Below are 27,807 nucleotides of genomic sequence, written 5' to 3' on the forward strand. Positions count from 1 at the left end.
TACTGTTCATAAGTGAATAAAGCATTGTTTACAATAAATTCTATGGAAAGAGAGACAAAAAGAGAGATGTATTATGACCAAAAAAAAAAGATGTTTATTATGAGTTGTTGGCATAATTGAGGATCTTAGTAAAACAGAATCCCCCAAAAGGAATCATGACAGATTTTAATTGCAAAATGCTAGCTGTGTAGCATCCACCTGTCTGGAATTTCAGGAGGTTTCCTGGCGCAAGATGGAGCTGATAATTGAAATATTACCTGTGATAGCTTATTCAAACAAATCAGGGAAGATAGATACTCAGAATCGTCTAGCCCGTTTTCCATACTTACAGACCGCCTCACGTCCAACACTCTCAGGGCAGTTCACCATAATAAAATCCAATATAAAAATGCAGTAATGATGAAAGTAAACACCACCCCCTCTCACGAGGAGAGAGAATTCAGCAGCTGGGGAGGCAGCAGCTTCCAAAAGACAACTAAGAATTTTTGAAGAGGTTTCACGCCGCGGTGGAGTCCGGGCGAACCATTTGGGTCAAGGGCAGTGTGCTAATCACATTTTTGGAGTGCAATAAGGGTCAGTGTGACACTCGCAAAGTCACAACGTGCACGAGGTCGAACAGAGCATCATGGACTGCTAGGGCTGTTGGAAAGTCGGCCTTGTTACCATCCCCAGCCTCCCCACCTTCTGGAGTGAACCCCAAAGGCACTGGACTACAAGGCCCATCACTCCCCACAGCATCAGGGGCTTCTGGGCAGCGCAGTCCTTGCCACAGCACGGCGTCTCTCGGGAGGTTTCCCCAAGACCTTCTCGGTTACCCGTTCAGGGAGGAAAGGACGGGCCGTGTAACCCGGGTCGGGTCGGCCAGGGAGCCGTGTTGCGTGTGCGGGGGCGGGCGAGGCTCCTCTGCGGGCCACCCTATCCCATGTTTTGCGGGGGGCACGGCCAGCATCCATGCCATGCCATGCCATGCCATCCGAGGCAGAAGTCGAGGCTGCCAGGTCCGGTTGCAAACCTCCCGACGGTCACTGGACGCAGCGCGAGCTCTCTCCGCCGGGCGCATCCGGCTGCGGCAGCCCAGCCGGCCACGAGCTCCACGGGCAGGGCGGCGGGGCCAGCCCGGGGCAGGTGGGCCGGCGGGAGGGCGCGCCGCCACCGCGCGGGCCGAGGCGCTGCCCGAGCCGCGGCCCCGCCGCCGGCCGCCCTCCGGCCGCGGAGCGAGCGCGGACCCCTCCGCTGCTGGCGCGAGCGGGCGCCGGCCTCGCCTCGGCCCGCAGGCCCCGCCCCGCCCGCGCGCGGCCCCTCCCGCGCCGCCGCCGCCATGTTGAGGCGGTCGCTGCCCGGCGCTGGGTGAGGCCTGTGCGGGCCCGGGCGGCGGCGGAGCCCGCGGCGGAGCAGGCTGGTCGGTAAGTGCGGGGCGGGCGGCTCGGCGGGACCCGCTTCTCCCTCCCGCGGCGCCCGGCCGGCGCGCTGCGAGGCGCCCGGCGGCGGGCCAGCCTCCCGGGGGCGGCGCGTGGCCGCCCTCCGCCAGGCGCGGGGCCCGCCACGGGAGAGCCGCCGCCGCCCCGGGGCCCGGCCGGCCCTGCCCGGGGGCGGCCCGCCCGGCCGGGGCACGCCCGGAGCCCTTCTCCTCGGTGGGGCAGGCGGCTGGCAAGGGGCCCCGGCTGGAAGCCCCGGGCGGGCCGGGCGGGGGCTCCTCATCTTCAGGAGGGCGACGGGCGGGCGGCTCAGCGCGCCCCGCCGGGCCAGGCTGGCACAGACGGCGTCTCCGGGGAAGGAGTCCCTACCGTGCCAGCCTGGGTCGCCCTCTGCCCCGTTCGGGAGCCGGGCGCCCTCGGGGTGGCCTGTCCATCCGCGGGGGGTAAAGCTCTGCAGCCGCTCTGGACAGCAGGACCCCCGGAGTAGCTTAGACATGTAGCCAGGGTGGTTGTGCCAGCCTGGCGCTGCAAGACCAGCATCAACTTTTGTGGCAGCTGCCAGACTCACCAGGGTGCGTTCTTCCTGTTGTCATCATCCTCATCCTCATCCCGGGGCCACTAGCTTCGTTGGGCACTGTTGTGCCCAGTATGTCCCCAGATCCCACTTGCTGAAATCCATCTTTGAACCTGGGGACCCGTTTGCACCCCTATGTCCCTCACAGCACCTTATCCTGCCACGCTCCCGTCTCATAAGACTCCCTGCGCCATCCGGTTGGCCACTGTGGAACCTGAATGCCGCGGTCCGATCAGCATCGTTTTGTTTTGTTTTTTAACATCCTCAATATTCTGCCACCTACGGAAGATCAAGTACAGTTTGCAGATGGGCTCTTGAGTTTGCGCATTTGGCGCGCACCGAGATGTACTGATGGTACATATTTATTTTATGGCTTTTCTAGGCCGCCCCACTCCCAGCGGACTCTGGGCAACTTAGACTTTGCCGAGGAGGGCCATGCTCAATCCAGAATTCCAGATCTATGCAGAATGCCCCAGGGGAGCTGTCCATGTTATGCTTGTTCTTGTCAGCCTGCTTCTTTCTGACAAAAATCATCTTTTATTAAATGTTTCTCTTCCTGCTACCATGCCATAAATGCAAATATACTTCAGTACTCCTCCTAACCTAGTGCACGGAGTTTTTGAGCTGCAGTCTGTAATATTTATGTGTGCTTAGTAGAGGAATAAGAGACCACCATATCATGACTTTTTCTCCCACCATAGAGGAAACGTGTTACATAAGGGGCTTCAGTTCACATGCTGCCAAGCATTTCAGTTAGCTAGTAGAAAATGTCTTGAGGATGCCAAACTCCCTCAAACTGAAATCTACTCTAGTTCTTATATTTCTGCAGAAAGGCCAGCTAGGTTTTAAGGAATATTTGCAGTCCGGTATTAAACTTGCTAAGAATGAAATATTTTAAATGGTACTGGATTTTCCTAATGGGTAAAGCTGTTGAATTAGTTTTCTTAAGAACTCAGAGCACTTGCATACAGTATAGGGCTGTTGTAAGTCTATTCAGTATTTTAAATAGCTACCCTGTGTTATCCCAGCATGTGTGATACCAGTATTAGGGTGAGGATGTACACGAGGCTGAGAGCTATTAGAGGTTGTTAAGACTGTCTGTAACTGAGCTGCGGTTTGAACTGGGAACTCATGAACTGATTGACAGTACTCCATAGTTCACAATTTGGAAGTGCAGTTCTATACACGTTCATTGGGCCTTATTCCCAGGTAAGTAGATGGTAGCCACCTTCATCTGTGGACTGAACCCAGATGCGTTTAACTTTGGCAAGGTGGCAGTATCACAGACTTCATGTGATTGTCATAGGAAGATAGACCCGTTGCATGCAGCATAATGACCTTTGTCTAAAATACGCTAACCAAATTCACATATCACCCTAAGCAATGATTTATTGAACAAGCTGTAGTGACTTGAATCATACATTATGGCAAGCAATAAACCATGGTTCACAAACAAGGGCTGGCTCACACGTCATGACAAACCAAAACCAATCTGAACCCAGTCATAGGAAAGGATAGGGAAAAATTCCAGGAAAATATCTTCATTGAGACTCATTCGGATACTCTTGGCTGCTTGTGAATTCGACTTTAAAAATAGATCAGAAGCGCCTTTGAACAAGGAATGTTTGTCCTGTTTATGATTTTATCCTTGAACTGTTCCTTTTAAATTTGTGCTGATAAAATATTTTCTACCAGCAAAGCAGTCCTTCACTGGGCATCCTTTTTCATGTTTTCAGCCTGCTTCTGATTAAGTTTTGTTGTATTTTTGTACCTTTCTATTGTTGGGAAAAAATTGGCAAACCATGAGAATGCCTGGGTTCACACAAACAGAGAGCTATAATGTGGTTTGTTTGTTTTTGGCTTGACGTTGAAATTACTCATTATGGATTAGTGTGTAATGTGCAGCCCATTATGGCCTGTTCATCAAATTATGCTTATAAAACCAGGCTTAGCTTTATGTGAATACAGCCAGAAAGTGAAGATGACCAGTGTTTATTAGGAAACACTGTAATGTTTCTGCATCATTTGCAGCTTGGTGTTTTTCTTCCATCTATACTGAAAGTATCAAATCCCTGCTGTTGTTCGTCTTAACATTAATATTCTCTAAAAGCAGACAGTTTCACACGTGAATAGAATTTCACAAGTCGGCGGGAGATTTTAAATCATTGCACCAGGTTATCTGACATGAACGCATCAATGAAATTGTAACATTCATTTTTTTGTGGGACTTTGCTGGGGGAGGAATTTGTGTCTCCTCTTGTTGGGCCATAGAAGTTGGTTGTGTGCTTGCTTGCTTGCTTACAATAGTATTGTACAATCCATAACTCTGTTCAATTTTGTATTGATTTCATGAGGTTATTTAGCATTTGGTAGATGGGAAACTAGAGTAACTATGGGGTTATGAGAATGCTCTTCTGGTAGAGCAAATATAACAAGCCAGTTGAGGATGAGCTGGAATTGATTGGTAGGGCAGTTGCTTTGTCTGCAGAAAGCCCCAGCTTAGCCTATAGCATCTCCAGGCAAGTTGCTTTCATCTATCTGAAAGTTCAGAGAACAGTTCTTGTCTGACTCCAGTTTATGCATCACGTTGAGCTGTGGTTTGTTTTAAACATGGTTCATTGAAGAAAACTACTACTGTATATCTGGGTTGACACAACATGCTAAGCTAAAATCAAATGGACTGCATCATAATTACGGCTTAGTGGAAGTGTGGGACTAGCACTGTGGCCACACTGACATTATAGACGCATTTATTTTTTCCCCCCAATTTCAGAACTTAGGATAAAATTGGAGGATATATAGGAGTGGGCAGCGGTCCAGTTGTAGATGTATCTATTCAGAAATACAGTAATTGCCACTGGGATCAGTGAAATAAAAACAGTTAAGTTTGGGTGGACTTGGAATGTTAAGGTGATGCCTTTGAAACTGCATTAGGCAGAGTCTTGTCAGCCTTTGAATTGACTGGGTTGTCAAGAAAGGGGAAGACAGGATGCTGACTTCTGCAGCCTTTCTGATATTAGCATAAAAGCTGCATTACATCTGATGTTAATGACAAGATTAGCAATCGTAGGATTTTTTTTTTTTAAAAAAAAAAGCCAGATGCAGAAGGATGGGAGCAGTGGGTCACTGGCCCTGTGGCCTGCAGGGTGCTCCAGTTTAAGCCTTCCCTCCTCATCTGTTTGCATTGGAGAAAAGGCCTCGGTTTGACCCCCATGGGAGTTAGTCACACTGGGGAGTGGCGATAATGAAATTGCAATTGGAAAGTGAAAGTTTAAAGCTCTCTCTCCTTTAGGTGGAGTGCTGAGGATGTTTCCTCCCTCCCCTGGCTGCAGTTTTTTTTAATTTTTAAAATCCAGCAAGGTTGTTTATCGATTGCGTTGCAAGCATGGCATGAAGTTAAACCCTAAGCATTCAGTTCCAGTGGCTTGTGAGTTTGCAACAAGAAAATGGAAGACTTCCTTGTTCCTGTGCTGTCCCAGTTGACCGTTCCAGGGGGAAGGTCACAGAGACTGGCTCTTCAGGACCTTTGTACCATCCAGGGCAGAAGATTTTTTTTTCTTTAGGCTTCGACAAGCCCTGTGTGTGCAACATGGAGAAGAATGAGATAAAGTGTGCCAATTGTTTCACAGCCCTCTGGCAGTGAAGGGGGAATTGCTGTGATGCAGATTTTGGCTGGGCTTCCCCTGTAGCTGTGGACCAACTGCTGATAGTCAGTGTACACAGCACACTTTGATTTCTTCACTCCTTGGCTTGGCCCAAACTGGCAACAAAAGTCATGCTGACAACATCAGCAGCAAACAAGGAACAGCAGAACAGCAATACAGGATAATGATAGGAAAGGGGAAAGATGAAACTTGAAGGCTGCAAGGAGGAAAGATGTCTGTTATAATGGGGGAAGGGAGCTAAAATGAAATGCAGCAGTCTAGCTTCTGTGGAAAGCTTCAGCATCAGTCTCTACTGAAGGCATCTTCTAGTAATGTTTATTTTTGCATTGAAAAAGAGATGCTTCAGGAATGTGCCTGGGAATGGGGGAGAAGTCACCTTACTTATTTCCCATCCTTCCCAGATGCTTCTCCCACTGTGTCAGTTTCAGTGTGGAAAAGAAAAATAAGATAAATGTGAGAGGAAAAGGGAATGGGTTCCTCTTTTCCCTTTCAGGGAAACTGTCTTGCATGGTACAAAGAGGGTTAAATGGACAGCAGACTACCGGAACATGCATGGCATCTTCTAGGTATGTTGGGACTGAAGATTCCAGAGTTCCTAACCAGCATGGCTGAATTCTGACTCTGGAATTTGGGAATTGCTGTCCCAATGCTTCTGGAGGGCCTCAGGCTGGAGAATGATATGATGACTGTTTGGAACAGCAGAAAAAAAGCAAAAATCACTCTAAGGGCTAAAATTATTTATTGTGGCAGAGTTCAAGCTTTGGTAGACTGGAATTTGGTGCCTCTGATGAAGCAGGTTTTAATCTACATGCTAATCAAAAACAGATAAACTACATTATAGTCCTGCATGATGTGTGAATTAGTTAACAGTTGGCACTTTATCATCTTCATTCTCCAGCTACAAGATATAGGCAGTTAGTTTCCCTGAGGACAAACTAAAGTGTAGGAGCAGCCTTCCTAAACCAGGACTTTGATGCCAGTAACCTTGCCAGCTAGAAGTAATAGGGATTGAAAGCTGGCATATCTGGAGGGTATCAGGTAGGGAACGTCTTTGCTAAATGATGAGAGCTGGTAACGCAGCCCTTGACTTGTCTTCCTAGTATCGCTTGTTAGAACTTGTGTCTTCCTGGGTCTCTTTCAACCCTACAATGCTATGTTTTTAGAAAATGTACATTCTCAGTGATGCTTCTGACAAACTGTTTTTGATTTGTAGTTTTCACCATGGGGGACATGAAAACTCCAGACTTTGATGACCTGCTGGCTGCTTTCGACATTCCTGACCCAACCAGCCTTGATGCCAAGGAAGCCATTCAGACAGCCGGTGAGGAGAATGACAGCCATCTCAAGCAGACAGGGATTGGCATAGAGGAAAATACATCTTTGTCCCATGCTGCCCCAGCTTCTGATGTTCCAGTTGTGAGCGTCATTGTGAAGAACACCTGTCGTCAGGAGTCGTTCGAGGCAGAAAAGGACGGTAACCACCTTGGACCGGGCCTGTTGCACAATGGATTCCGTGGCTCAGATCTGCCCCTGGAGACCCACAGCTATGGGAAATTTGATTCATCTTTCATCAATGGAGATGGCTTGAGGAACTATCCAGAGAAGTTGGAACAGGCAAAGTCGGAGCCTTTACCAACTTTTAGTCAGTTCAGTCCAATCTCCAGCCCGGAGCCAGAGGATGTGCTCAAAGAAAACAGTATTGTAGACAAACCTAAACATGCCCAAACTCCTTATTTCCCACCCCATCCCATGTATATTCCATCGGGGTCGTCTGTGTTAGATTTGCTCAGTAGGACTCTGCCAGAGCCAGAGTTTAGTAGGTTTATGTCAACTGGTCCATCGCTGCTAGATCTCTTAAGTAAGAAACTGCCAGAACCAGAGCTGAGTATGTTTGATCAATATTGTAAAAGAGATCCAAAGATAGAAATGCATGGGCTTCAAGAGAACAGGGCAGAGGTCACCAGCAAGAGGGAGCGTGACAAGAGCCCAGAGAAATGTGACGGGTCTGGCAAAGATCTTATGGACACACACAGTACCTTTGGTGAAGGGTTGCCCCTTGGCAACTTCCATGGCAATAACGTGGGGGAAACTAAAGGTTCTGTGCCTGAGATGAACTTTTCTTCATCAGTCCCACCCCGCCAGCGTCTCAAGCCCACTCACTCCAAACTTTCCTCTTGTGTCGCTGCCCTTGTAGCCCTCCAGGCCAAGAAGGTTGCAGGCATCTCCAAGGAGGATCAGGCAAATGTGACGAGAGAGCCCCCTGGCTCCTTTAAGGATGGCATTAAGGGAAGCCCCAAAATGCCAAAGTCACCAAAGAGCCCCAGAAGCCCCCTTGAAATGGTGAGAAAGGCCAGCAAGCAGCCTGAATCTCCCCGGAGTGTGTGCAGCGACAGCAGCGGCAAAGGCTCTCCTTCAGTGGCAACTGGCTCCCCTCCAGCAATTCCCAAAGTGCGGATCAAGACCATTAAAACCTCTTCTGGTGAAATTAAAAGAATGGTCACGAGGATCTTGCCTGAGGCAGACGACTTGGGCAAATCTCCTCAAGAATCACCTGCAGATGGCTCAGTGGCCGAAGAGTTTGTCAAACCGTTCCCTTCTCCAGAAGCGGCCTCTTCCCTGGAAGCTGAGCCATGCAAGGATTTTGCAAAAGCTGCCGCCCCAGAAGCAAACTTGTTAAGCCCCCAAGTGAACACTTTGATTGCAGACATTCCCATAAACAGCACCCCCAGTGCGTCGCTCTTGGCCAACAGCAGCAGCGGGACAATGAAAGTAGGCGTTGCAGGACAGCAGCTGAGCAAAAAGCAGCAGCCAGGCATCGTGGCCCAGCTCTGCAACCCAGCCAGCCTCCTCCCGAAAGCCGTGCACCTGGCCAACCTCAACCTGGTCCCCCACAGCGTTGCAGCTTCGGTGGCTGCCAGGTCATCCGTGCAACGGCGCAGTCAGCCCCAGCTGACACAGGTGACCGTGCCACTCGTGCAGCAGGTCAAGAAGGCCGCCCCACTTGTTGAGGCATTTAACAAAGTGTTGCATGGTGCCAATCCAGTGCCAATATATACACCCAACCTCAGCCCTCCCCTTGACAGCAGTATTCATGTTCCTGCCTCTGGGTATTGTTGCCTGGAATGTGGTGATTCGTTTGCCTTAGAAAAAAGCCTCACTCAACATTATAGCCGGAGAAGTGTCCACATTGAAGTCATGTGTACTCAGTGTTCAGCAATGCTGCTTTTCTTTAACAAGTGTAGCTTGCTCAAACACGCGAGGGATCACAAGAGCAAAGGCTTCATCATGCAGTGTTCACAGCTCTTCATGAAACCCATTTCTGTAGACCAAATGTTTTCGCCGTCTCCCACAAGCTCTTCAACGTCTTCAAGTCCACCGACCACACGGTTGTCCTCTCTGTCACATAAGTCCTGTGCTGGATCAGGAAGTGGGACGGGGAGCATGACAAATGCCCAGCCGGCGCTGCCTCTGTATACAGACCCATTGAGACTTATTCGTTATGGATTAAAGTGTTTTGAATGTAATAAACAGGCATTGGACTATATTGCCCTAGCAGCACATTATCAGAGAACCTCAGAAGATAATGAGGGCCTGGTAAGTCACTTTCGGACACCTGAGCTAAATTTTTCCGCCTTTGGTTTCTTATCACTGGCAAAGAACCTCAATCACATACTAAGCCAGGAGAAAAAAATGAGTTGTGTGTCTTTCTAGCTTCTTAGGAGCTATATCAGGATCTGTATTGCAAAATAGGGCCTGCAGGATGTCCAAACACCATCAACATCCTGTTATATTATCTGTGGAACCTCCCAAATTAAATTTAAAAGTTAAAACGTTAAGTACCTGAAAACTTGCCATATTGTCAAATCTCAAGAAATGTTGGAGAAGAATACCAAAATCTCCTGAGAACTCCAAGGTGAGGTGGTGAAAAATCACCTGAGATCTTGCAATATTTCTGCCGAGTTTTTAATTATTTTATTTTTTTTTTTATCAACCCACTAAAGGTTGCCAAACCTTGATCTATATGCTTTATCAAACCTAAGTTGCGTGTGGAAAATAGCCAGTGGGCACAATCACTGAATGACAGACAAATTCAGAGAGCTGTTCTGGGCTAGGAACATGTAATACCTCTCTACCTCTCTATTTTCTCTGTACTTGTAGAAAAGTGGTGATTTGAACGATCCTTAAGAACATTTATTTTATATATCCCTTGTTGTATAGCTTAGCCTTGGCCAAATGTGCTTGACTTCAACTACCAGAATTCTTAACTGGAAATATAATAGGCTGTATATTCTGGGAATTGCAGTCCCAATTCAGGGCCAGGGTAGTATAGTAGTTAATGCAGTGTTTCTCAACCTTGGCAGTTTTCAGATGTGTGGACTTCAGCTTCCAGAATTCCCAGCCAGCCATGCTGGCTGCGGAATTCTGGGAATTGCACTCCACACGTCTTCAAGTTGCTGAGATTGAGAAACACTCCTTTAGACAGACTACAGTCCTTGACACACTAACCTGGAAGTTGGGACTACTGAAATCACCATGGCATTTCCAAGTAAAGAGATTGTTAAGGTCACTGTTTCACCCAGATTCTTATATCTAAATATTTAAATAACAGTGGGGCACATTTACAGCTTCTTTCACTATCCGCTGTAGATTCTCCTCTCTGCTTGATTTTCCCACTTCTAAAAATGCTCAGAGGCACTGAAATCCACCAAAAATCCATTTATTGGAATCCTGGGCCTACTCACAATTGCCACAGCAAACCTTGTATTTATAATGCAAACTGGCAATATGTTAAAGAGGAAAGAAAACGAAAACTTCAGCAGTCTGTCTGCCACATAGTTCAAGCCACCACATCGTTACCATTTTTCAGGCCTGCAACCTAGTTAAGCAGTAATGCCCTAATATTCCAGCTCCCTTATTTATTTTGAATGCTTCTGTAATGTGATGGGTTAGAAATATTAAACAAAGAGTTCAACCCAATAAACCATATCAATTATTTCAGCCATGATGGAGTCAACAATAAGCTCTACCATGTCACGTGAGGTTTTGTTGTGTTTTACTTGGGCAGGTCTGCCAACCGTCCAGGAACTGGACTGTTTGCCATTGTCTTTGACTTTCTAGAAAGTGAATGTAGTTATAAAATGTGGTAGATCGGGATGCTATATGTTCCTCCACCACCACCACCTGGAGAGCCAGTAGTGTAGTGGTTAAGATGCTGGACTAGAAAGCAGGAGATTGTACCTTCTAATGTTCCCATAGGCAGAGAAGCCAACTGGGTGATCTTGGGCTAGGGTCTCTAAGCCCAACCCGCCTCATTGATTTGTTGTTCTGGGGGAAAATAGGAGGAAGGAGTATTAAATCCACTACCTTGAGTTGTGCAAAATAAAGGTGGTATAAATCTAGTAAATAAACAGACCCCACTTTTCAGTAAAGTGGATGAAATTCCAGGTGTGATCTAGTGTACGTATTGATATAAATTTGCTTTTAATAGTATTTAGTCCTGCTGTTAATTTGTTTTAGAAAACAACAGCTTTAAGCAAGATGGATGGGAACTTTGCAGTTCCTCCTATTCTGTTGGATTTTGTGTGGAAGCTTTTCAGAGTTCATCTCAGTTTTGTGCTGCCCTCCTCAATTTGTATTTGGGAGAGAAACAGTGAGAACCTGGATAGCGCAATCCATAAATAGTAGTATTAACCAACCATAGAAGGTGGGTAGGAGGAGATTGTACCGTGTTGGAGCCCTGATGGTCATGGAAAAACATGCACTTCTCATAGTTGAGGCACGAAGAGCTACGGTTGAAATGAAACAAATCAGCCAGTCCTCCTACCCTTAGTTTTCAGTTGTATAGTTATTCTGAGCTTTGAATTGGATGTTTCATTTTAGCAAAATCTTCAGGTAAGGGTTCCGATGGTTTTGACCAATTTCCTGTTCATGCTCAGTTTTCCTCTGTTTGTATACGTTGAAAGCTACGTCTTTGTAGAAATGTGGTCTTCGATTAGCTATGCAAATGTGCCAGGCTAGCATGCAACTTATTTTTATATCTGTGTAGGCTTCTTTGAGCACAAATCAGTGTAATAATTGTAGTCTTACTGAGGCTAATCAGCTTCAAAAACTCCATCATTTACAGGAAAAGGTAACAGTCCGTATTGTGATTCTTCATAACTTGTAACAAAAATAAGATTAAAAAGGTAACTATAGTAAAACAAAATAAGTGTTACATTCAAGTGGGTGGTAGTGGAGCAATCCATGTTTTGCATATAATAACTGTGTTTCCATGGATCAGTAAACCAGATATCTTCCAAATTTTGACTTGCTTCCAAAGAACTGTTTGGATACACACTGCTCTGTTCCCAGTGGGCACAGCTGACTAACCCAGACAGATCCATCAGTAGTTTGTTTGCCCTTTCATAGAAGCCAGAGCTCCACAGTTTGTTCTTGGCTTCTGTCTTGGAGAGAAACAAGCCAGAATTTCTAGTTTGTGCAATGTAGTAACCAAGCCTAGATGGAGTTACCTGATTTGTATCTCAGGCATGCTAACTAGTGATAAGTCACAATTTTGAAGACCTTGGCTTTCCATTACAAGCAAACACAGCAACTGCCCCTTATGTTTCTTAATGTGAAGAAACTACCATGATTCTGCACGACTAATTTGTTTGGAGTTGCTGAATATATGTGAATCCATTTCAGATTTTTCCATGCTGTTGGCACGTTGCACAAAGTTGGGCAACCCTTTCCATCTTCGCTGTCGGACAAGTCTGGTCGAGGAGTCCATCAGTGGAGAAGTTGATAATACAACCTGAATTCCTAGCTCATGCACAAACTAACCCATTCCAGCAATCTGGGATGATAGTATTGTGCTCTTTGATTAGGATGCCAAGAATCAATTTTGAACAGGTGCAGTCACTGAATTCAAAGCTTTAACAACAAAATATGAATCATTTGAAAGCAAGGGTAGGAAAAATCTAGTAATACTTTATGTCAATATGTTAATGATTTTAAGCATTTGAGAAGTGCTGAAGTCATATTTAATGATCTTTTCAAAGAGATCCATTGAGAGGGAGGGGGTGTTTGTGAGAGATCTTGCACATGCATGTGTGTAAATTGTCGGGGATGATTTCAGTAGGGAGATCAGAAGGCTGAAGATTTCTGTTCAGCTGTATTGACAGGCACTCAGCTAGGCAGTTTTGGCAGTAGAGCCATGCCCAGTGGAGCTGTTATGGGCTCCAGAGCTGGGAAAAGGGAATAGCTTGGGCCAACATATTGGGGTCATGGGAGACTGTGTCCAAAGCAGTGGCTGCTAATATGGAACAAGTAAGATATTGATAAGGCAGCACTCTCAATGATGTGAAGCTGCTCAGACATTTCACACACACTTGTATCTGTGTATTAAATCAGCCCATTTGTCCATGAATGATTTTTTAAGCTTAAGGGTTCTTCATAGACCTTCATTTAAGTGGCAATGGAAGGACAGTTAGAAGTAGACCATTTGTTCCTCAGGCTTGACATTTATTATCACTTTAAGCTAAATGCAGACATAATGTGGTTGAAATAGAACTACATGTTATATTCTCAAGAGTAGCAGAACATCTGTCTTTTGTCTTTCTTCCCCCCATGAAGCTACATCTGTGAAGCTCTACATTCCAGCTCCAGATTGTTAGAAGCTGTAATCTTGAAAGCTGTTTCACTCCTACGTTTTTCTCTTCTCTCTGCCTCTCCTTCAGTCCAAATGGCTTTAATATATTGTCTGATGAAGAATCATTCTTCAATTAATGTATCATTAATTGGTGACACTTCAGTTGGTGTAAAGACAAGTTTTAAAAGGTGTTGCCTTACTGTGATAGATAGATGGTTGCTCTTCAGTGGATCAGCATGGCTGGCTGTGTTTGCGTATCAAGGAAAAGGAGTAAGGGGACTTCCATCCTTTGCATTTTGGCAGAAATGTAATAACCCAGAATCTTTGCTACCATAGGATCATGCAGTGAATAGGTCTTTCCAGTCAGAAGTCCTCTGGTGGGTCACCGTGAAGACAATCTGTGATACGGTGGTAATGCTTATGACCCTCCTTCACGCAAACTGGAAAGCCATTGTATTGGTTCTGAAACTCAGAAAACTATGGTGTTGGAAAGGAGGAGGGAATAAATGGGTCCTGTAAAACAGGCGCATGTAAATGCCCTTGATTTAATTCATTCTACTCAAAATGTATTAGTTGCTTTTCTAATAGCAGCTGTCAGGGAGCTTGCAATAAGAATACAATGAAAAATAAATACAAGAGCAAAATAAAGCAATAAATTTAAGTATCTGCTAGAAACATCACAAATGAAAAACAGCAGAGATAAAACTAATTAAGTCGCACATTTTGAACTGGTTTTAAGGAATGTTTCTTGGGTTTGGCTGTATTTTTTATTAAGTTTTAATCAGGCCAGTTTAAACTCATTGCTTTTTGTTTGTCTGTGGGAGTATTTTATGCAACCTTTGTTTTGGGAGCATTTTATCAGCCTATTTTGATGGGAAAAGGATATAAATCACATAAATAATAAGATTATTGTAGCAAAGTACAAAAAAATTAAACATACTGGGATTTTAAAAAGCAGAGTGATGTGTGGTAACAAAAAGAAAATGGAGCGGGTGCTGGATATGTTTTTCTGGGAGAATATTCCAAAGCTCAGGGTTGAGGGTTGGGTTGGATTTTCTGTTTCAGAAAATGTCATTAATGTTCAACAGGCTAAATAGGTGTTATATAACTACACCCTTCCTCTGCAAACTGTTTAGGCCAGCAGTCATTGGAAATATCAATTTACCACAATATGAATGAAAGCGTAATTTCAGTAGATAATGCTCACGCTGATAATTCTGCCCTTAACTCCCAGCTGGCAGGATTCCTTTGTATTTTGCTATAAGTCAGTGTTGTCCAACTTGGCCACTTTAAGATGAGTGGACTTCAACTCCCAGAATTCCCCAGCCAGCAATGCTGGCTGAGGAATTCTGGGAGTTGAAGTCCACTCATCTTAAAATGGCCAAGTTTGGACAACACTGCTATAAGTGTAATGTATTCCACTTTCTCTGTCAGGGTTAAAATTAAACACCTGATTAAACTGATAACGTTTTTTCTCACACGAGACATACAGAGTGGCAGAGAGGGGATGGAAGCGTGTTTGCTCAAGGGGCATAACCGAATGAGCAGCTTCTTGGGCTTTGGCACTTGCTCCGAGAAAGGAAAGCTTCTCCTAAGAAATTGGGGCGCTCATCTGCCTCTCTGTGCTGGACACACTTGAGTGTGGTTTTGGGACAAATGCTGCCAGTCAGAAGTTTTGTTTCTGAGCCTCGTCTCCAGGCAGTGCAGGGTTTGGGCAGTGAATCTTTTGCCCTGGTTTCCCTTTGGTCAGACAAAGGAGCCCTTCAAGCATCACCCGCCCTAATCTAGAATTCTGAAGATCACAACTCAGCCAGCCAGCCAGCACCTCCTCTTGGACTGCTCCCGTTCTTGCCAGTGAGAATAGCTGAATAAGACAGGGAGTCTCTCCCTAGGACAGTGTTTCTTAACCTTGGCAATTTACTTACTTATTTATTTATATTTCAAATTTAGTCATGCTGGCTGGGGAATTCTGGGAGTTGAAGTCCATGCATCTTAAAATTGCCAAGGTTGAGAAACACTGCTCTAGGATTTGCTCAGGGCAAGAGTGAGTAATCTTCTGGTGGCCGTGGATTGTGCTTCATATTTGGAGGAGATCGAGGGACTGGAAGATTCTCTGCTACAGATTTGCAGCAGTTATAGTTGGAAGAATTTCAAAAAAGGTAGGATAATGAGTCTGATTAGCTTTGATCAATAATTTAGTGTCTTCCTAATTGGAGTAACCAAGGAAGAGGACAGGTTTGCTTGTTGTGGTTTTTTAAGGCATCAAAAAGCTTCATTTATTTCATCTGGAAGTATTCACCAGGAATTGTCTTGGAATGATGGGGGTTGTAGTTTCACACATCAGGAGAGGACCAGTTAGGAAGAGCTGCTTCACAAGATAGGATTTTTGGACAGCAGAAAAAGCACCATCTCTCTCTCTCCATTCCAAAAAGTATTTACAGAAGAAAGCTAAACTCTGCCTTTTCAAAGTTCTGCTAATCAATCCTGTTTAAAGGCTTGTCAGCATCTTAGTGTTGTACAGAACACAGATGTTGATGGGATCTCAAGAGCCACCTGGAATGGTGGGAATGATTGAGTTGCATCAGGTGGTTATGTTTACATTGAGGAATTATTGTTGCTTGGGGGGGGGGGTTATTTTTGGACTATCTGAATCCTGATGCTGTAAAATGGAGTATAAGCTGCCCAGAGATGGTTTCAGTTGGAACTCTGCATAAACCCTGGTAAGTAAATACAAATAAATAAATGTGCAGGCTAATGAAAGATTGATTATGTGACCAAAAAGGCAAGACAGAATGAGAGGCTGGCCACATGCAAGATGGAATGGCTAAGGGCAGTATAATTGACAGTGGTGTTAGCCGAGGAGCAGAAGACCCAGCATCAAGCACCCCACAGCTGGGCAAGACCGAGGAATTAAGAACAACACAGATTTCAGTAACATATCTTTAATGCCTGTTTGGGGAAAATACAGAACCTTGGAAACTGTAAGAAGAATTTCCCAGCCGCCTTTACAGTGAGTTAAATAAGATGGAGTCTCTTTGAAGGAGTTGAAATGCTTCTTCCCCGGTTTTTGGCCACCTGGGCTGAGTGGCCATTCAAGAGATGAGCTGCAAACTGACTCGCTTCCTATCTCTGGATGGTTTAAGGCTCCTTCCCCTTTTGCTCCTCTCCCAGCCTCTCCATAACCTTGTGCCACTGAAGGAAAGGCAGGACAGAGCTCAAATCGGTCAGTAAAGATGCCTTTCTTTTTCTCTCTCCTAGACATGTCAAGTGTGTCAGATGCTGTTGCCGAACAAATGCAGTTACTGCGCTCATCAAAGAATCCATGCTCATAAATCACCCTATTGCTGCCCCGAGTGCGGGGCCATTTGCCGGTCGGCCTATTTCCAAACCCACGTCAAAGAGAATTGCCTGCATTACTCCCGTAAAGTCGGTTACAGGTCAGTGCTAAGTCTGAGGAACCTGGGAAAAAGCGATATGCTATTTAATACATCTGAAAGAGCAAGTGAGGGAGAACAACATCCGTTCTCCCTCCTCCTGGAGCTGCTTTGTCATCAACTTGCTTTGCCCTAAGACCACGTGAACATTTCCACACAACAAAAGCCACTCAACAGGGCTTTTACTGACCCTTTGGAAATGCACGTTCTGGGCCAAGTTGCAAGGAAGTCGGCTAAAAAAAAAAAAATTGCAAATGACTGGGCTTCTAGGCAGATTGCAGTAGTCTCGCCTAAGGATGCATTGCTGTTTTTTAGGGGAGAAGTGATACTGACCATCTTTATTTTTTTTATCTGGCCACAAGTAGAAGAAACTTCAGAGTAGTCTATAACAGGTGATTTTGCCAGTCTTAACACCTGTTAAAAGGGACTTTTGTATATATGTGTCGTCGGCTCACTCTCTCAGAAGCCTGAAGCTCGCAATGAGTTAACAGTGTCTCACAATTACTCATCTGTAGCAACTGCAAATTGAGGTTCTTTCTTAACTTGGACTAATACTTTCACTGGCTGCTGTTGGCCCCAGAGAGCTGGTATGGTGGGATGAATCTCATTTTTTTATTCCCTCTTACTCCAGCTGGCCATATCTCAACCTCTAACTTCTAGCCAATATCCCTTTCTGCAGCCACCTATCTAGGTTGATATCCTACAACCATGAAGGTTCATGGTTTCTACCAGGTCGCCGGCTGATGATTCAGTAAAGCAAACCTGGGCCTGTTCCCATTTCCTGACTATAGAAATGATGCTGACAGATTTGTGGCTGCAGGCTGAGTTTTTCCTCTTGTTCTCCCCAGGTGCAGCCATTGTGGGGTGGTTTTCATGTCACAAGCTATGCTGAAAGTCCACATTCACGAGAAGCACTGTGAAGTCTTCCACAAGTGTTCATTCTGCCCCATGGCCTTCAAGTCTGCAGACAGCACCACTGCTCACATCACCAGCCAGCATCCTGCAGAGCCTCACAAGACATCTCAGTAAGTGATCTGTTTGGGTCCATGGGCTGGTTTTGCACCATTACAGTTCTGGAGTTTCTTTTCATTTCCTACTCCACCTCCTCCATCTGGTTCTTTGACAAAGGCTGCCCCCCAACTGACCCATGTTTCCAGGAGTCTCTCAGGCCCACGTGTACATGGGAGATCTTGATTTCAGTTTTGTGAAACATGAGTAATAGGATCTGCAGGGTTTTTTTTCCTTTGGGAACTGGGAGGTTATGTTACAGTCCTGTTTGCTAATTATTTTCATTCTTAGTTGGGCTGCCCATCTCTTCCTGAGACTGCCTTTATGTTTGCACATAATCCAGGAGTAGTTTACTATAATCAGTGTGTTACCCTCAATGTTCTGCGTGCTAAGTGCCAGCTTCTGCTGCCTGAGCTAGGAGATCTGATCCCATTGGTCTCTTCCAAAAAGGAGATGCATTTCCTCTTTGTCCCCACTCCTGCTACTAAACAGCTTTGTTAATTCAGGTTTAGGAAATGTGTAGTCCACCAAATGATGAATGGCAATTTCCACCATTGTTTTTGCTAGCTAGACCTGATGGGAGTTGAGCAGTATCTTGCAGTCCAGACACTGCCTGCCCCTCTTGCAACTTAGATACCAGAGGTGCAGAAGTAAAAACTGGAAGCAGAAGTCATGGTCCAGGGTGGTTTAAAACAGATGAACGGCTTCCATAAGCAATCGGCAGTTGTGTTCATCCTCCCTACTGCTGGGGTGAGATAGAGTCATTGCATCTCCTTTTGCAAGGGCTCCGATGTGATTCATTCAGGACAGGGTTGACACACACCTCTGTTCATAGGGCCCTTGAGTCCAATATTATTGTTGTTGTTATTATTAATTTAAATGTATTGGCTGCCCAACTCCAGTGGACTCTGAAATATGTGTATTCCCAAGACATTTTGCTTTTCTTGATTCATGCCTTCATGAAGGAGCAAGTTCTCCTTTTCCACATCCAACTGTTTGTTCCAGGGTGATCTACAAATGCTCTTGTGAGACCGTCTTTAACAAGAAGAGGCTTCTGCAGGAGCACTTCCAGCAAAATGCCAACAGGCTGATGGTGGGCGTGTTCAAGTGCCCCCACTGTCAACTGGTGTATATGCAGAAGCTGCAGTTAATGCAACACGTCAAGGTTGGTAGCTCAGGGCGGTTCCCTCACTTCTGCAAACCCTGCCCTGCCTTCCACATATTCGGCTTATCCCATGAAACACTTTTGCTGCCTTTTATTTTCCCATCTCTGATGGACATTCTCTCATTCATCAGGCTTTCTACATATTTGGCTCTAAAATTTAGGTTGCTTAACTGTAATTTAATTGTAAACCATAATCGACTGGATCTACAGGACAAGCTAAGCCTATAAATTGCAGAGCACAGTGGCTGGGTTCGCACAGCCTGCAAGTCCAGACCAGAGGCGTTAGAACTTAGCACAATGTGTGAACCAGGAGAGTGTCCTAAAATCACCTTATTTGTTTATTTGGTACCTCTATTTATTTACATGAATTATTACATTCCATCACAATTCCAAAGGACTCTCGGCACTTCCTGGAATATCCAATAACAATGAAAACGTCCACGGTTGGTTTAAAATGAAGAGCATGTAAAACATAGTCAAGCCCAGCAACCAGCAGTTTATAAACCTCACTCAAAATAATGTCACACCCCAAATGCCCTCCAGAAGAGCTCTGTTTTCAGGTGCTCCTGGAAAGCAGTTCAAGGGGATCCAATCCTAAGTACAACTGGGAGGCCATTCCAAAGGGCTGGTGCTGCCACCAAGGAGCAGCAGCTCCAAGCTTGGCTTCCTCTGCCTCCCAAAAGAGGGGAATCACCAGCAGCTTTTCCCAGCAGATTCAGGCTGAATGCGGTCCTGAAGGTAAATTTAGAGAAAGTGCACGGAACAACTCACCCAGCAATGAATTGCTGAGGATGTCAGTAACTTCTTTACTTCTAGATCTATGATCTAGGTCAGGTTGCTAACCTGAGCTGAGCGTTATGATCGTATTATGTATATATTGTGCCAAGTGTACTGATTTCCAGTCCGTTTCTGGACCCAGTTCAAAGTTCTGAATGACCTTCTAGATCCAGACCTTCACGAATGCAGAGAACAGAGATGCATTTCAAACCTGTATTAAAACCATTTAACTTTTTGTCTCTTTGAATTGGTTCAGACCGGAAATGAGCTGGGTGCAGCTTTTCCAAATTCTATGCCTGGGATAAGGCAAATATCAGCAAGGGGGCTTGAACAAATGTGTCTGAATATTCTGTTTTCCATGGCACTGCACAACGTAATTCACCATTGCCTGTTTTGATCTAACCATGGTATGGAGTTACAGCTAGACTAGCAGATTACAGCTAAGGAAGCTCTTCAAACAAGATGGCAAATTGTTTGGGTAGTGGCGATGGAAGGGAATGTTTTGGACTTTCCCCTGTGTTTTTTTAAAAAACCTACAACAAATGGCATCTGAATAATGATATCTTGGGGCTATTTCATGAGAAAATGTGGATTATCTCCCTGCTCTGGCCTTTCAGTGTGGAGCTGAGCTTGATTCCTTGACTTTCACTAGAGCACCCACGGAGTCCCTGAAAATCCCGAGGACTTCACCAGTGCTCGGCAGAAGGTCGAGGCGACCACAAGCGGTCCCGTCCTCCCAACGTCCAAGGAGCTGTCCATCATCAACGGTACTTCTCAGTCGACCTCTTTGCCCACGAAAGGCACGAGCCCAGAATCCAAGCCAAAGTCCAGAACTTGCAGTTGGACTTGCCGGGAGTGTTCGCAGTGGATCCCCGACCGTGAAACTTATGTGTCCCACATGAGAAAAAGCCATGGAAAGGTAACAGCCCGCATCTGGATCCTCTTCCCATCATTTCATATCACTGCAGCTCTTCTTCCACTTCCTAGCAATGCTGGGGAAGTAGGAGTGAAAGGAAGACGCCTGCTTTTGTTCCTCCCCTTCCTCCTGTCCTAGTCATGGGGTGGGAAGCAGTAGAACCACACTGTCCCTTTCTCTCATCAAGAGGCCCTCTGCACAAACAAGACCCCTATTTATGCAGAGCAAAGTCTGGCCGCTACCCTTCCGACCACTATTTTGCCCAAATTGAAATAAAATGAAGAGACGGTTCCCTGTTCTTTCGGCACTAACTCTTCCGGTCCTCTTGCGCAGAACATGAAGAGATTTCCTTGCCGGCAGTGTGAGCGGTCGTTCAGTGCCTCCAACAGTCTGCACAGACACGTTCGCAATAATCACGACACAGCAAAGAAAGTGTACCCTTGTTGGTGAGTCTGAGAGGGGGAAATGGGTCCTGCACGGTCCGGAGCACGGCGTCACAGGGTCATATCTGCTCCTGCCTGTTAGATGGCGGGTTCGTGCGCTAGTTGTGTTAGATCGTGTTAGTTTCCAGGAGATCCTGTGATAAGAGTAGGGGATTTTCATAATAATAGACGCGCTCTAGCTATCTCTGGAGGAGCTGTTGCGAGTTCAGTGTGTGCTCTCCCTGTTTAAATGAGTTAATTTCAAAACCTGTTGCAAGGGAAGAGTTTGCAGTTCTAGCCAGGACGGTCTTTTCCAGGGCAGTTCAGTAGGAGGTGACAGGGAATATCCACAAGAGAGAAGGAGAGGTTGATCCTTAAGGGAATATGGCCATCCGACAGAAACTTGCCCATCCTGGATTTAAAGTTAAGCATTCTTTCTGCGGCCAGGGGCTGCATTTTTCTTTTCTTTTCAAAGGATTATTTTCTTTCCAAAGCTTGCAGGTGGCCTGTCCAGTGATACTGGAGCAGGTGGAACTGAAGTTGCAGGGAGTGGTGATTTGGAGACAATTTAAGGGACAGAACAGATGCGTAAGCCTCACCCAAGGCCCCCGTTGTTTGGGGAAACTGAAGAACTGGGCCGCTGACAGCTGCAATCCGGAGTGTTTGGGCGGAGGCCGAGGGCAGCCAATGGAATGCAGGTGGCCCATCAGCAATGTAGTGTTGGTAGAGGAAGTCTGGCGTAGCAGCCAGGATGTTTGTCTAGGTTAATCTGAGATACAGTGAACTAAACACTTTTACGTTCTGCTCTGAAATCTTTGGAGAAAAGATAAACTACCCACCAGACAACCAGATAAACTCAGTTCTCGTAGGTCCAGCTGAACTATTCAAACCAGTATTCAGGATAAGAGAGGCTTTCCATTTCGGATTACAAGTTCTAGATCCTTGCTTAAACGCTCTGTTTTTGAGCTTCCCAGAAGGCATCTACCTGAGTCGTGCTAGAGAGTGGCTTTGTTAATTTTCTGTTGTTTTTGCCTTCAGGTTATGTTTCAGATTTAAGCACTCTTGGTTTCAGAATAAAATAGCGACACAAGGGCTGCATCTTTCCGTTCTAATTAATCTCCAGGAAAGCAGATTTCCAGGAAGCAGATGGAACTTCAATTCATGGCTTGTTTTTAATATTTCATTAAAATATATTGTTTAGTATGTCTTAGTTACCCAACAGAAAACAGCTCCTCTAATTTAGGGTGTTTTCTGGCAATTATTCCTGTATACTACAAATAGTTCTTTCCCCGGTAAAAGCTGCTTTCCATCACTGATTCCATTTTGTGGTTTTAGTGGTCCCTTAATTTATCCATTTGAACAAGAAATAATACTTACTGAAGCCAGTCTTAGAAAACCCATGTTGGCTACAGAAGATTCCAGTTTGGGGAAGGCTGTTCCACATCAAACAGTCCCTGCCCGCATCTGTTCCTTTGTATCTCTGTATATTTCCTTACTTTTCTAACTGCTAGTTTGATTTCATTCATGTTTCTCCATCTGGCCAATGGGGATTCTTACTTTGTGGGGCTAAGATTACAACCAGGAATACTAAGGCATTATTTTAAACCTCCTTCACTGACAACAGACTAACCCAGAAAACAGTGCAAGATTATGTCTGTGGGAGCTCTTTCAAAATGAGAACATTTGAGCTAGAATGGGGACAGGTTAGTGTTCATCCCTACTATTCTTCCTGTAGAAAGCATTTTAAGGAGAAGAAAAAAAGTGTTACTTTAATTGAAGTACAGATGTTGGGCAAGGAGACAGGGGAATTCTGAGTGTTACTTTAATTGGTGCATGTGAACAGAAAAATGTAGCATGTATCTGTTGATCTAATCTTGTGATTTTAAATGCCTCCTCTCTGTGGCCTCCTGCATTCCTGCCACATGCTAGCGAATGTGAAATTGCAGTTCCCACCGAGATCCCAGACAAAACGTTAGTCTCCCATGGCAAACCTTTGCTTTCCCTCTGGAAAAGAAGCCGTTCTTATCACCTCTGAAGGATGACCCAAGGTCACCTTTGGCATCCCTGGAATTCAAAGCTAGCTTCCAAACTACTTGTGGTAGAATCTTTGTCTCTGTATGTAGCTCTTAGAAGCAGGTCTTGCTTATGGAAACTTTTGCTGTGAAATCACGTCATTTGTGGTTGAAGAGTTTCTCACAAACCAAACTTAGCTCACAAGTTCATCAGTTGAGAAAATTGCATGGATGTCCTTCAAGGATATATTCAGAAGGTTCAGCATAGACGCAAAATCATGGTCCACAAGTTGGCCTAAGTCAGTGTTGGTCCACACTGGTCCACAAGTTGGCCTAACTCAGCCATGCTGGCTGGGGAATTCTGAGAGTTGACCCCAGAATTGGGGTCTGAAGTCCACTCATCTTAAAGTGGCCAAGTTTGGACAACACTGGCCTAAGTCTAAGAAGACAGTCATGATGGAACTTTAGAGAGAGAGGTTAAAATATAATTGCACTTATAACTACTGTGAAGAATATCGGAAGCTACTTTTTTATATCTTTGTATCTTTCTTTATATCTTTCCCTTTTTTTCCTACTTCCTTTTCTAATTGCACTTTTAGCTTTTTCTGTTATTTTTCTCTTTCGTTTTTTCCTGTTCTAATTTAGTTTGTATTCATTTGTATTATTGCCTTTAAAACTTTTCATAAAAAATTACACACACACACACACACACCCTACATACCTATAAAGAAATCCAGTTGTGTTGATGGCATTTCTTTTGTCTTGTATTTTGAAGGTACTGCACAGATGAAATTCAGACCTTTCCTCAGCCATCGATGCTGGAGAGTCACATGAGCCTCATGCACGGCATCAAAAATCCAGATCTTTCCCAGATATCCAAAGACTTGACAAAAGTAATCTGCAATGCTTTACTTAAGATGTGGAGGTGGGGTAGCTAATGTTCTCTCTCTTTGGTTTATCATCCCATTTGGGATCTGCTTTCCAAGCGTTGCCCTCCAGTTCTCTTTCCGGGAGGAGCAAATAGGTCCTTTAAATAAGATGCAGAGCTATATCTCGTGGGCTCTACAGACAGTGCCAGCCCTACCAAAAGATATTTCTTGTAATGAAAACTCGCCCATTTCCGCAATCATCTGCGTGTAATTTAACAATTACAAAAATTGTTATTTTAGCCTTACAAAATCCCTTAATGGTAAATACTAAGGTATTTGATTCTAGGCGAACCCACAGTGCACTAAAGACTTTTACGTCTCAAGTAGGGCTGCCTGAAACCACCTTGTAGTTTAACAAGACCAGCATGGAGGAGGCAGCTTTATTTCAGGACAATCTGTGTTAGGTCTTTCTTAATTAAATGAAAATCCTAGGCTCTGATATTGACAAGTGACAAGAGAGTGAGGCCTGAAGAAACCAGATTAATTTTTGACAGCAGAGTCATTAAGGAGAAAATGACCGGACAGATTGGAAGACAAGCTTAATGGCTTCTGTGCACTATAAAATAGGGAATTATAGCCTTGGGAATCATAGACCTAAACAGGTAGCCCTTAAGGCACTCAACTGCATTTGACTTTGGTTATCTTCCTGGGAAAGTGCTGGAGACAAGAGTTTGATTAATTATATCTAAGTTCCCTCCCAAAATGTCGCTCCATTCCAGTTGCTGTCCTCAGAATTGAGAAAACTGGTGAAGGTGTTTTCCGTTCAACAGTAGTGCAAATAGAGGTCAATCCAAATAGGGGGGTCTGCTGTACCCACGACAAAGGGCACCCTTTTTTATTGTCTTCTCCTCACTACAGCATCACCTTTGGATGAATACATTTCAGGCTAAATACATCCATTGACCAAGCAGAGACTGGGGTAACCAGAGAGCCTGTAATTCCACTCATTACTCATAATAGCTTGAGGTGCCATGGACAGCTTGGTAGTGGGGTGCAAGGAAGAAGAGATGGGTCTCTCTTGCTCTTAGTAGGCATCGTTTTGATGGCGGCCTACAGACTGCATTGCAGATTGTTACAGTGAGCATATGGGTTTGTTTTGCAGACAAAAACTCCAAAGAGAGTAACCGCAGATGGTCTGAGTCAGGTGGAAGCTACCGCATCAGGATCAGATGACCCGCCAGCAAAGAAATTGAAGGCAGCCCGCTGGAAATGTGCCAAGTGTGGTTTTGCTACAGCCACAGAGACTGACTTTCTGGAACACATACCTCGACACAAGTCAGACAGTTCCACATACCAGTGCCTGCTCTGCGGTTTGTGTTATACGTCCCACCTCTCTCTGAACAGGCACCTCTTTATTGTTCATAAAGTAAAAGATCCGGAAGAAGAAGAGGAGGAGGAGGAAGAGGAGGAGGAGGAAGAGGAGGAGGAGGAGCAAGAACAAGAGGGTGGAAACGAGGTTCCAGAAATAGAGGCCAGAGAGAACGGACTGGGGGAGGCGAATGGCGAGACAAGCCACAGCAGTGCAGAAGGGGACTCTTCCAAGAGCAGAGACTCGGAGCGCGACCCTGTGCCCTGCAGCAAAGAGAAGCCTAGTTCCCAGAACAAACCCACAAAGTCTCCCCCTATTTAAGAGTGCGCTCAGCTTCCCCAGAATCATTGGTTGGAGGAGGGAGGGAGGGAGGGAGGCTCTTCATGATGCTGTTGAATGGATGGAACAGGCGCCGCGTTCCGTTCGTCTTGATCAGTAAGGGAAATTGGGGAAAAAGCACCCAACTGTCACCGTCTCCCTAGCACAGAATGTGTAATGGAAGGGGAGGGAAGAGAGAGAGATTATAGCAGTGTTTCTCAACCTCCGGAACTTTAAGATGTGTGGACTTCAACTCCCAGAATTCCCCAGCCAGCCGTGCTGGCTGGGGAATTCTGGGAGTTGTAGTCCACACCTTAAAGTTCCGGAGGTTGAGAAACACTGGATTGTAGGATGACCACGGCTGACTGAACTGTATCAGGCCCTTCAGGGTAAGGAGCACTTTTCCATTTTTTTTTTTCCCCTTTCCCCAACACAAACAAAGCATTCATCTGCCGCGCAAGACTTTTGCCTATTAGCTCAGCCTCTTTTTCCCCCCCTTTTTAATTAATTAAAAATACGGCCCTTTCTCACCCACAGCCCCAAAATGCCAGGAATCTTCTCCGGACCACACCACCTCTGACTGAGGGTTCTTCCTTTTCAAAACAAAAATCCTCTGGGCCTGAAAAATGACCTTTCGGACATTCTGTGAATATGATTTTGAATCCCACCTTTTTCTAGAGGACACGCTTTCAGTACTAGTCCCTGGCAGATGTTTTGTTTGAATTTTTGAGAAATAAAAGATCACATTTCCCCAGCAGTACCCACGTTTAGCTGTACTGTAGCAGTGCAGGCCTTTCAAAGCTGGTGGGAGGGGTGACACTTCGCTTAATCTTTGTTGCAAGTGACATCAGTTGCATATCTGCTTGAGTATTTGTCCCCTTCCTTACAAACACACACACACACTGGCTTGGAGTGATGATCATACATGGCAATGGATTCTCGGTCACCCTTCTCTGTTGTATCTAGGCTCTTTTCATAAATGTTGGGGGCACATACACATTTAAATACCTGCCCAAGTAACTCTTGATGTCTGTAGTAAGAAAGAATAAGGAAAAAAAATAACGGGAGGCTTGCCCTTCGGTTGTAGGCAGCATCCTTGGGTGATCAGGCTGTTCCTCTTCCAAGGTTAGCACCCCCTTCCTCAGTTTGGGGAGCAGCCTTGATCACTGCCCCCGGCTGTAAATGATCAGAGTTGTTTTCCCAGCCCAGTTGAAGGGTACCGAGGGTGGAGGGAAGGGGAGATTGGCTTGGTTTATCATTCTCGATGTGTTGTCCCAGAAGACTTTCAGTTGCGAAACAAAGATTACAGTACAAAAGAAGCTGGAGGTCTCTCCTGATAATGCCCTCTGCTTGTCAGTTCAGTTAGCTTGCTGTTTCGGCACCGGGAAATGAAAGTAATTGGGGCTGATGAAGTTTGTTCCACGGGGAGGGGGATCACTGTTTGGCCCTCCCCAAGTGCACCTGCTCTTCCAAAGCACATCCTTTCTCTCCCACCCCTTTCCCGTTTTCATCTCGGTTGGCTGCCATTGACTCTCAAGATTGCTTTCCACCCTCTTAACGTTGGCTCATCCCCCCCGCCCCCGTCTGTGGCCTCCCCGCCCAGCCCCGTGTGCTTTTTTCTCATGCTTCGTGTAATATTTACTTTTTTTTTTTAATACGGTTTTTATGTTTCAAGTCGGAACCCTGCTCATTGTTTACTATAAATAATTTAAAAAGAAAAAAAAACCCTATTTATCTTATTGCATTTGAATTGCTCACTTTCTCGTCTGGACGTGTTTTGATAAAACCCTTTGTATTTTTTGATACTGTGTACATTTTAGTCTAGGGAATGTTTTACAAGGTAGCCTAGCTATAGTAACAATAGCAGGGGGCAGGGAGGATATTCCTCCCAAGCCATCACATATCTATTTAATCTGCAGTGGCATCTGTGCCTTGCTATAATGTTTACTTCAAAGTATTTCAAATAAAACCATCTAACAATGAGTGGCTTCCAGCCTCTGTTCTCTGATGTTGCAGCTCTTCCAAATTCACACTGGTCTTTCAGACCCAGCTCAGTCCAAATGCTGGAGATTCATAATGGAGTCCCAAGTAATTTTCCTTGATCTCAGTGCCTGAGGCTGTGGTTCAGCATCTACCCTTTGAGAAGAACAGCACTGGAGGAGGACCTGCTCTGAAGCAGGTGCCTTCTGCAACTGCATTCACACGGCATTCAACCACAAACGAATCAATTATA

General features: G+C 45.3%; 1 protein-coding gene across 2 annotated transcripts; it reads left to right on the top strand.

Annotated features, from left to right (window-relative positions):
* The first annotated feature begins 1,261 nt into the window (after window positions 1-1,261).
* Window positions 1,262-27,557, top strand: ZNF592 (zinc finger protein 592). 2 transcript variants are annotated; one of them, XM_088148478.1, is made up of 9 exons: window positions 1,262-1,403; window positions 6,868-9,248; window positions 16,543-16,721; window positions 17,567-17,743; window positions 18,732-18,891; window positions 20,321-20,587; window positions 20,918-21,030; window positions 23,794-23,911; window positions 25,050-27,557. In XM_088148478.1, exons 2-9 carry the CDS (start codon window positions 6,876-6,878, stop codon window positions 25,575-25,577), a joined length of 3,915 nt encoding a protein of 1,304 aa, XP_088004604.1. In that variant the 5' UTR covers window positions 1,262-1,403; window positions 6,868-6,875; the 3' UTR covers window positions 25,578-27,557. The 2 variants fall into 2 exon arrangements, with proteins under 2 accessions (XP_088004604.1, XP_088004602.1); XM_088148476.1 differs by lacking the exon at window positions 1,262-1,403 and adding an exon at window positions 1,747-2,343.
* Window positions 27,558-27,807: the final 250 nt, after the last annotated feature.

The sequence above is a fragment of the Python bivittatus genome, unplaced genomic scaffold (genome assembly GCF_059951505.1).
Source record: "Python bivittatus isolate LINGU-HERP-01145 unplaced genomic scaffold, Pbiv_v1 ctg000530_np1212, whole genome shotgun sequence".
In the NCBI taxonomy this organism is placed as follows: domain Eukaryota; kingdom Metazoa; phylum Chordata; class Lepidosauria; order Squamata; family Pythonidae; genus Python; species Python bivittatus.

Coding starts and splice junctions, on each gene's coding strand:
- ZNF592 (XM_088148476.1), top strand. CDS start 2,208: ATGCCGCGGTCCGATCAGCATCGTTTTGTTTTGTTTTTTAACATCCTC. Junction 16,722..17,566: donor TCCCGTAAAGTCGGTTACAG/GTCAGTGCTAAG, acceptor TGTTCTCCCCAG/GTGCAGCCATTGTGGGGTGG. Junction 20,588..20,917: donor TGAGAAAAAGCCATGGAAAG/GTAACAGCCCGC, acceptor CCTCTTGCGCAG/AACATGAAGAGATTTCCTTG.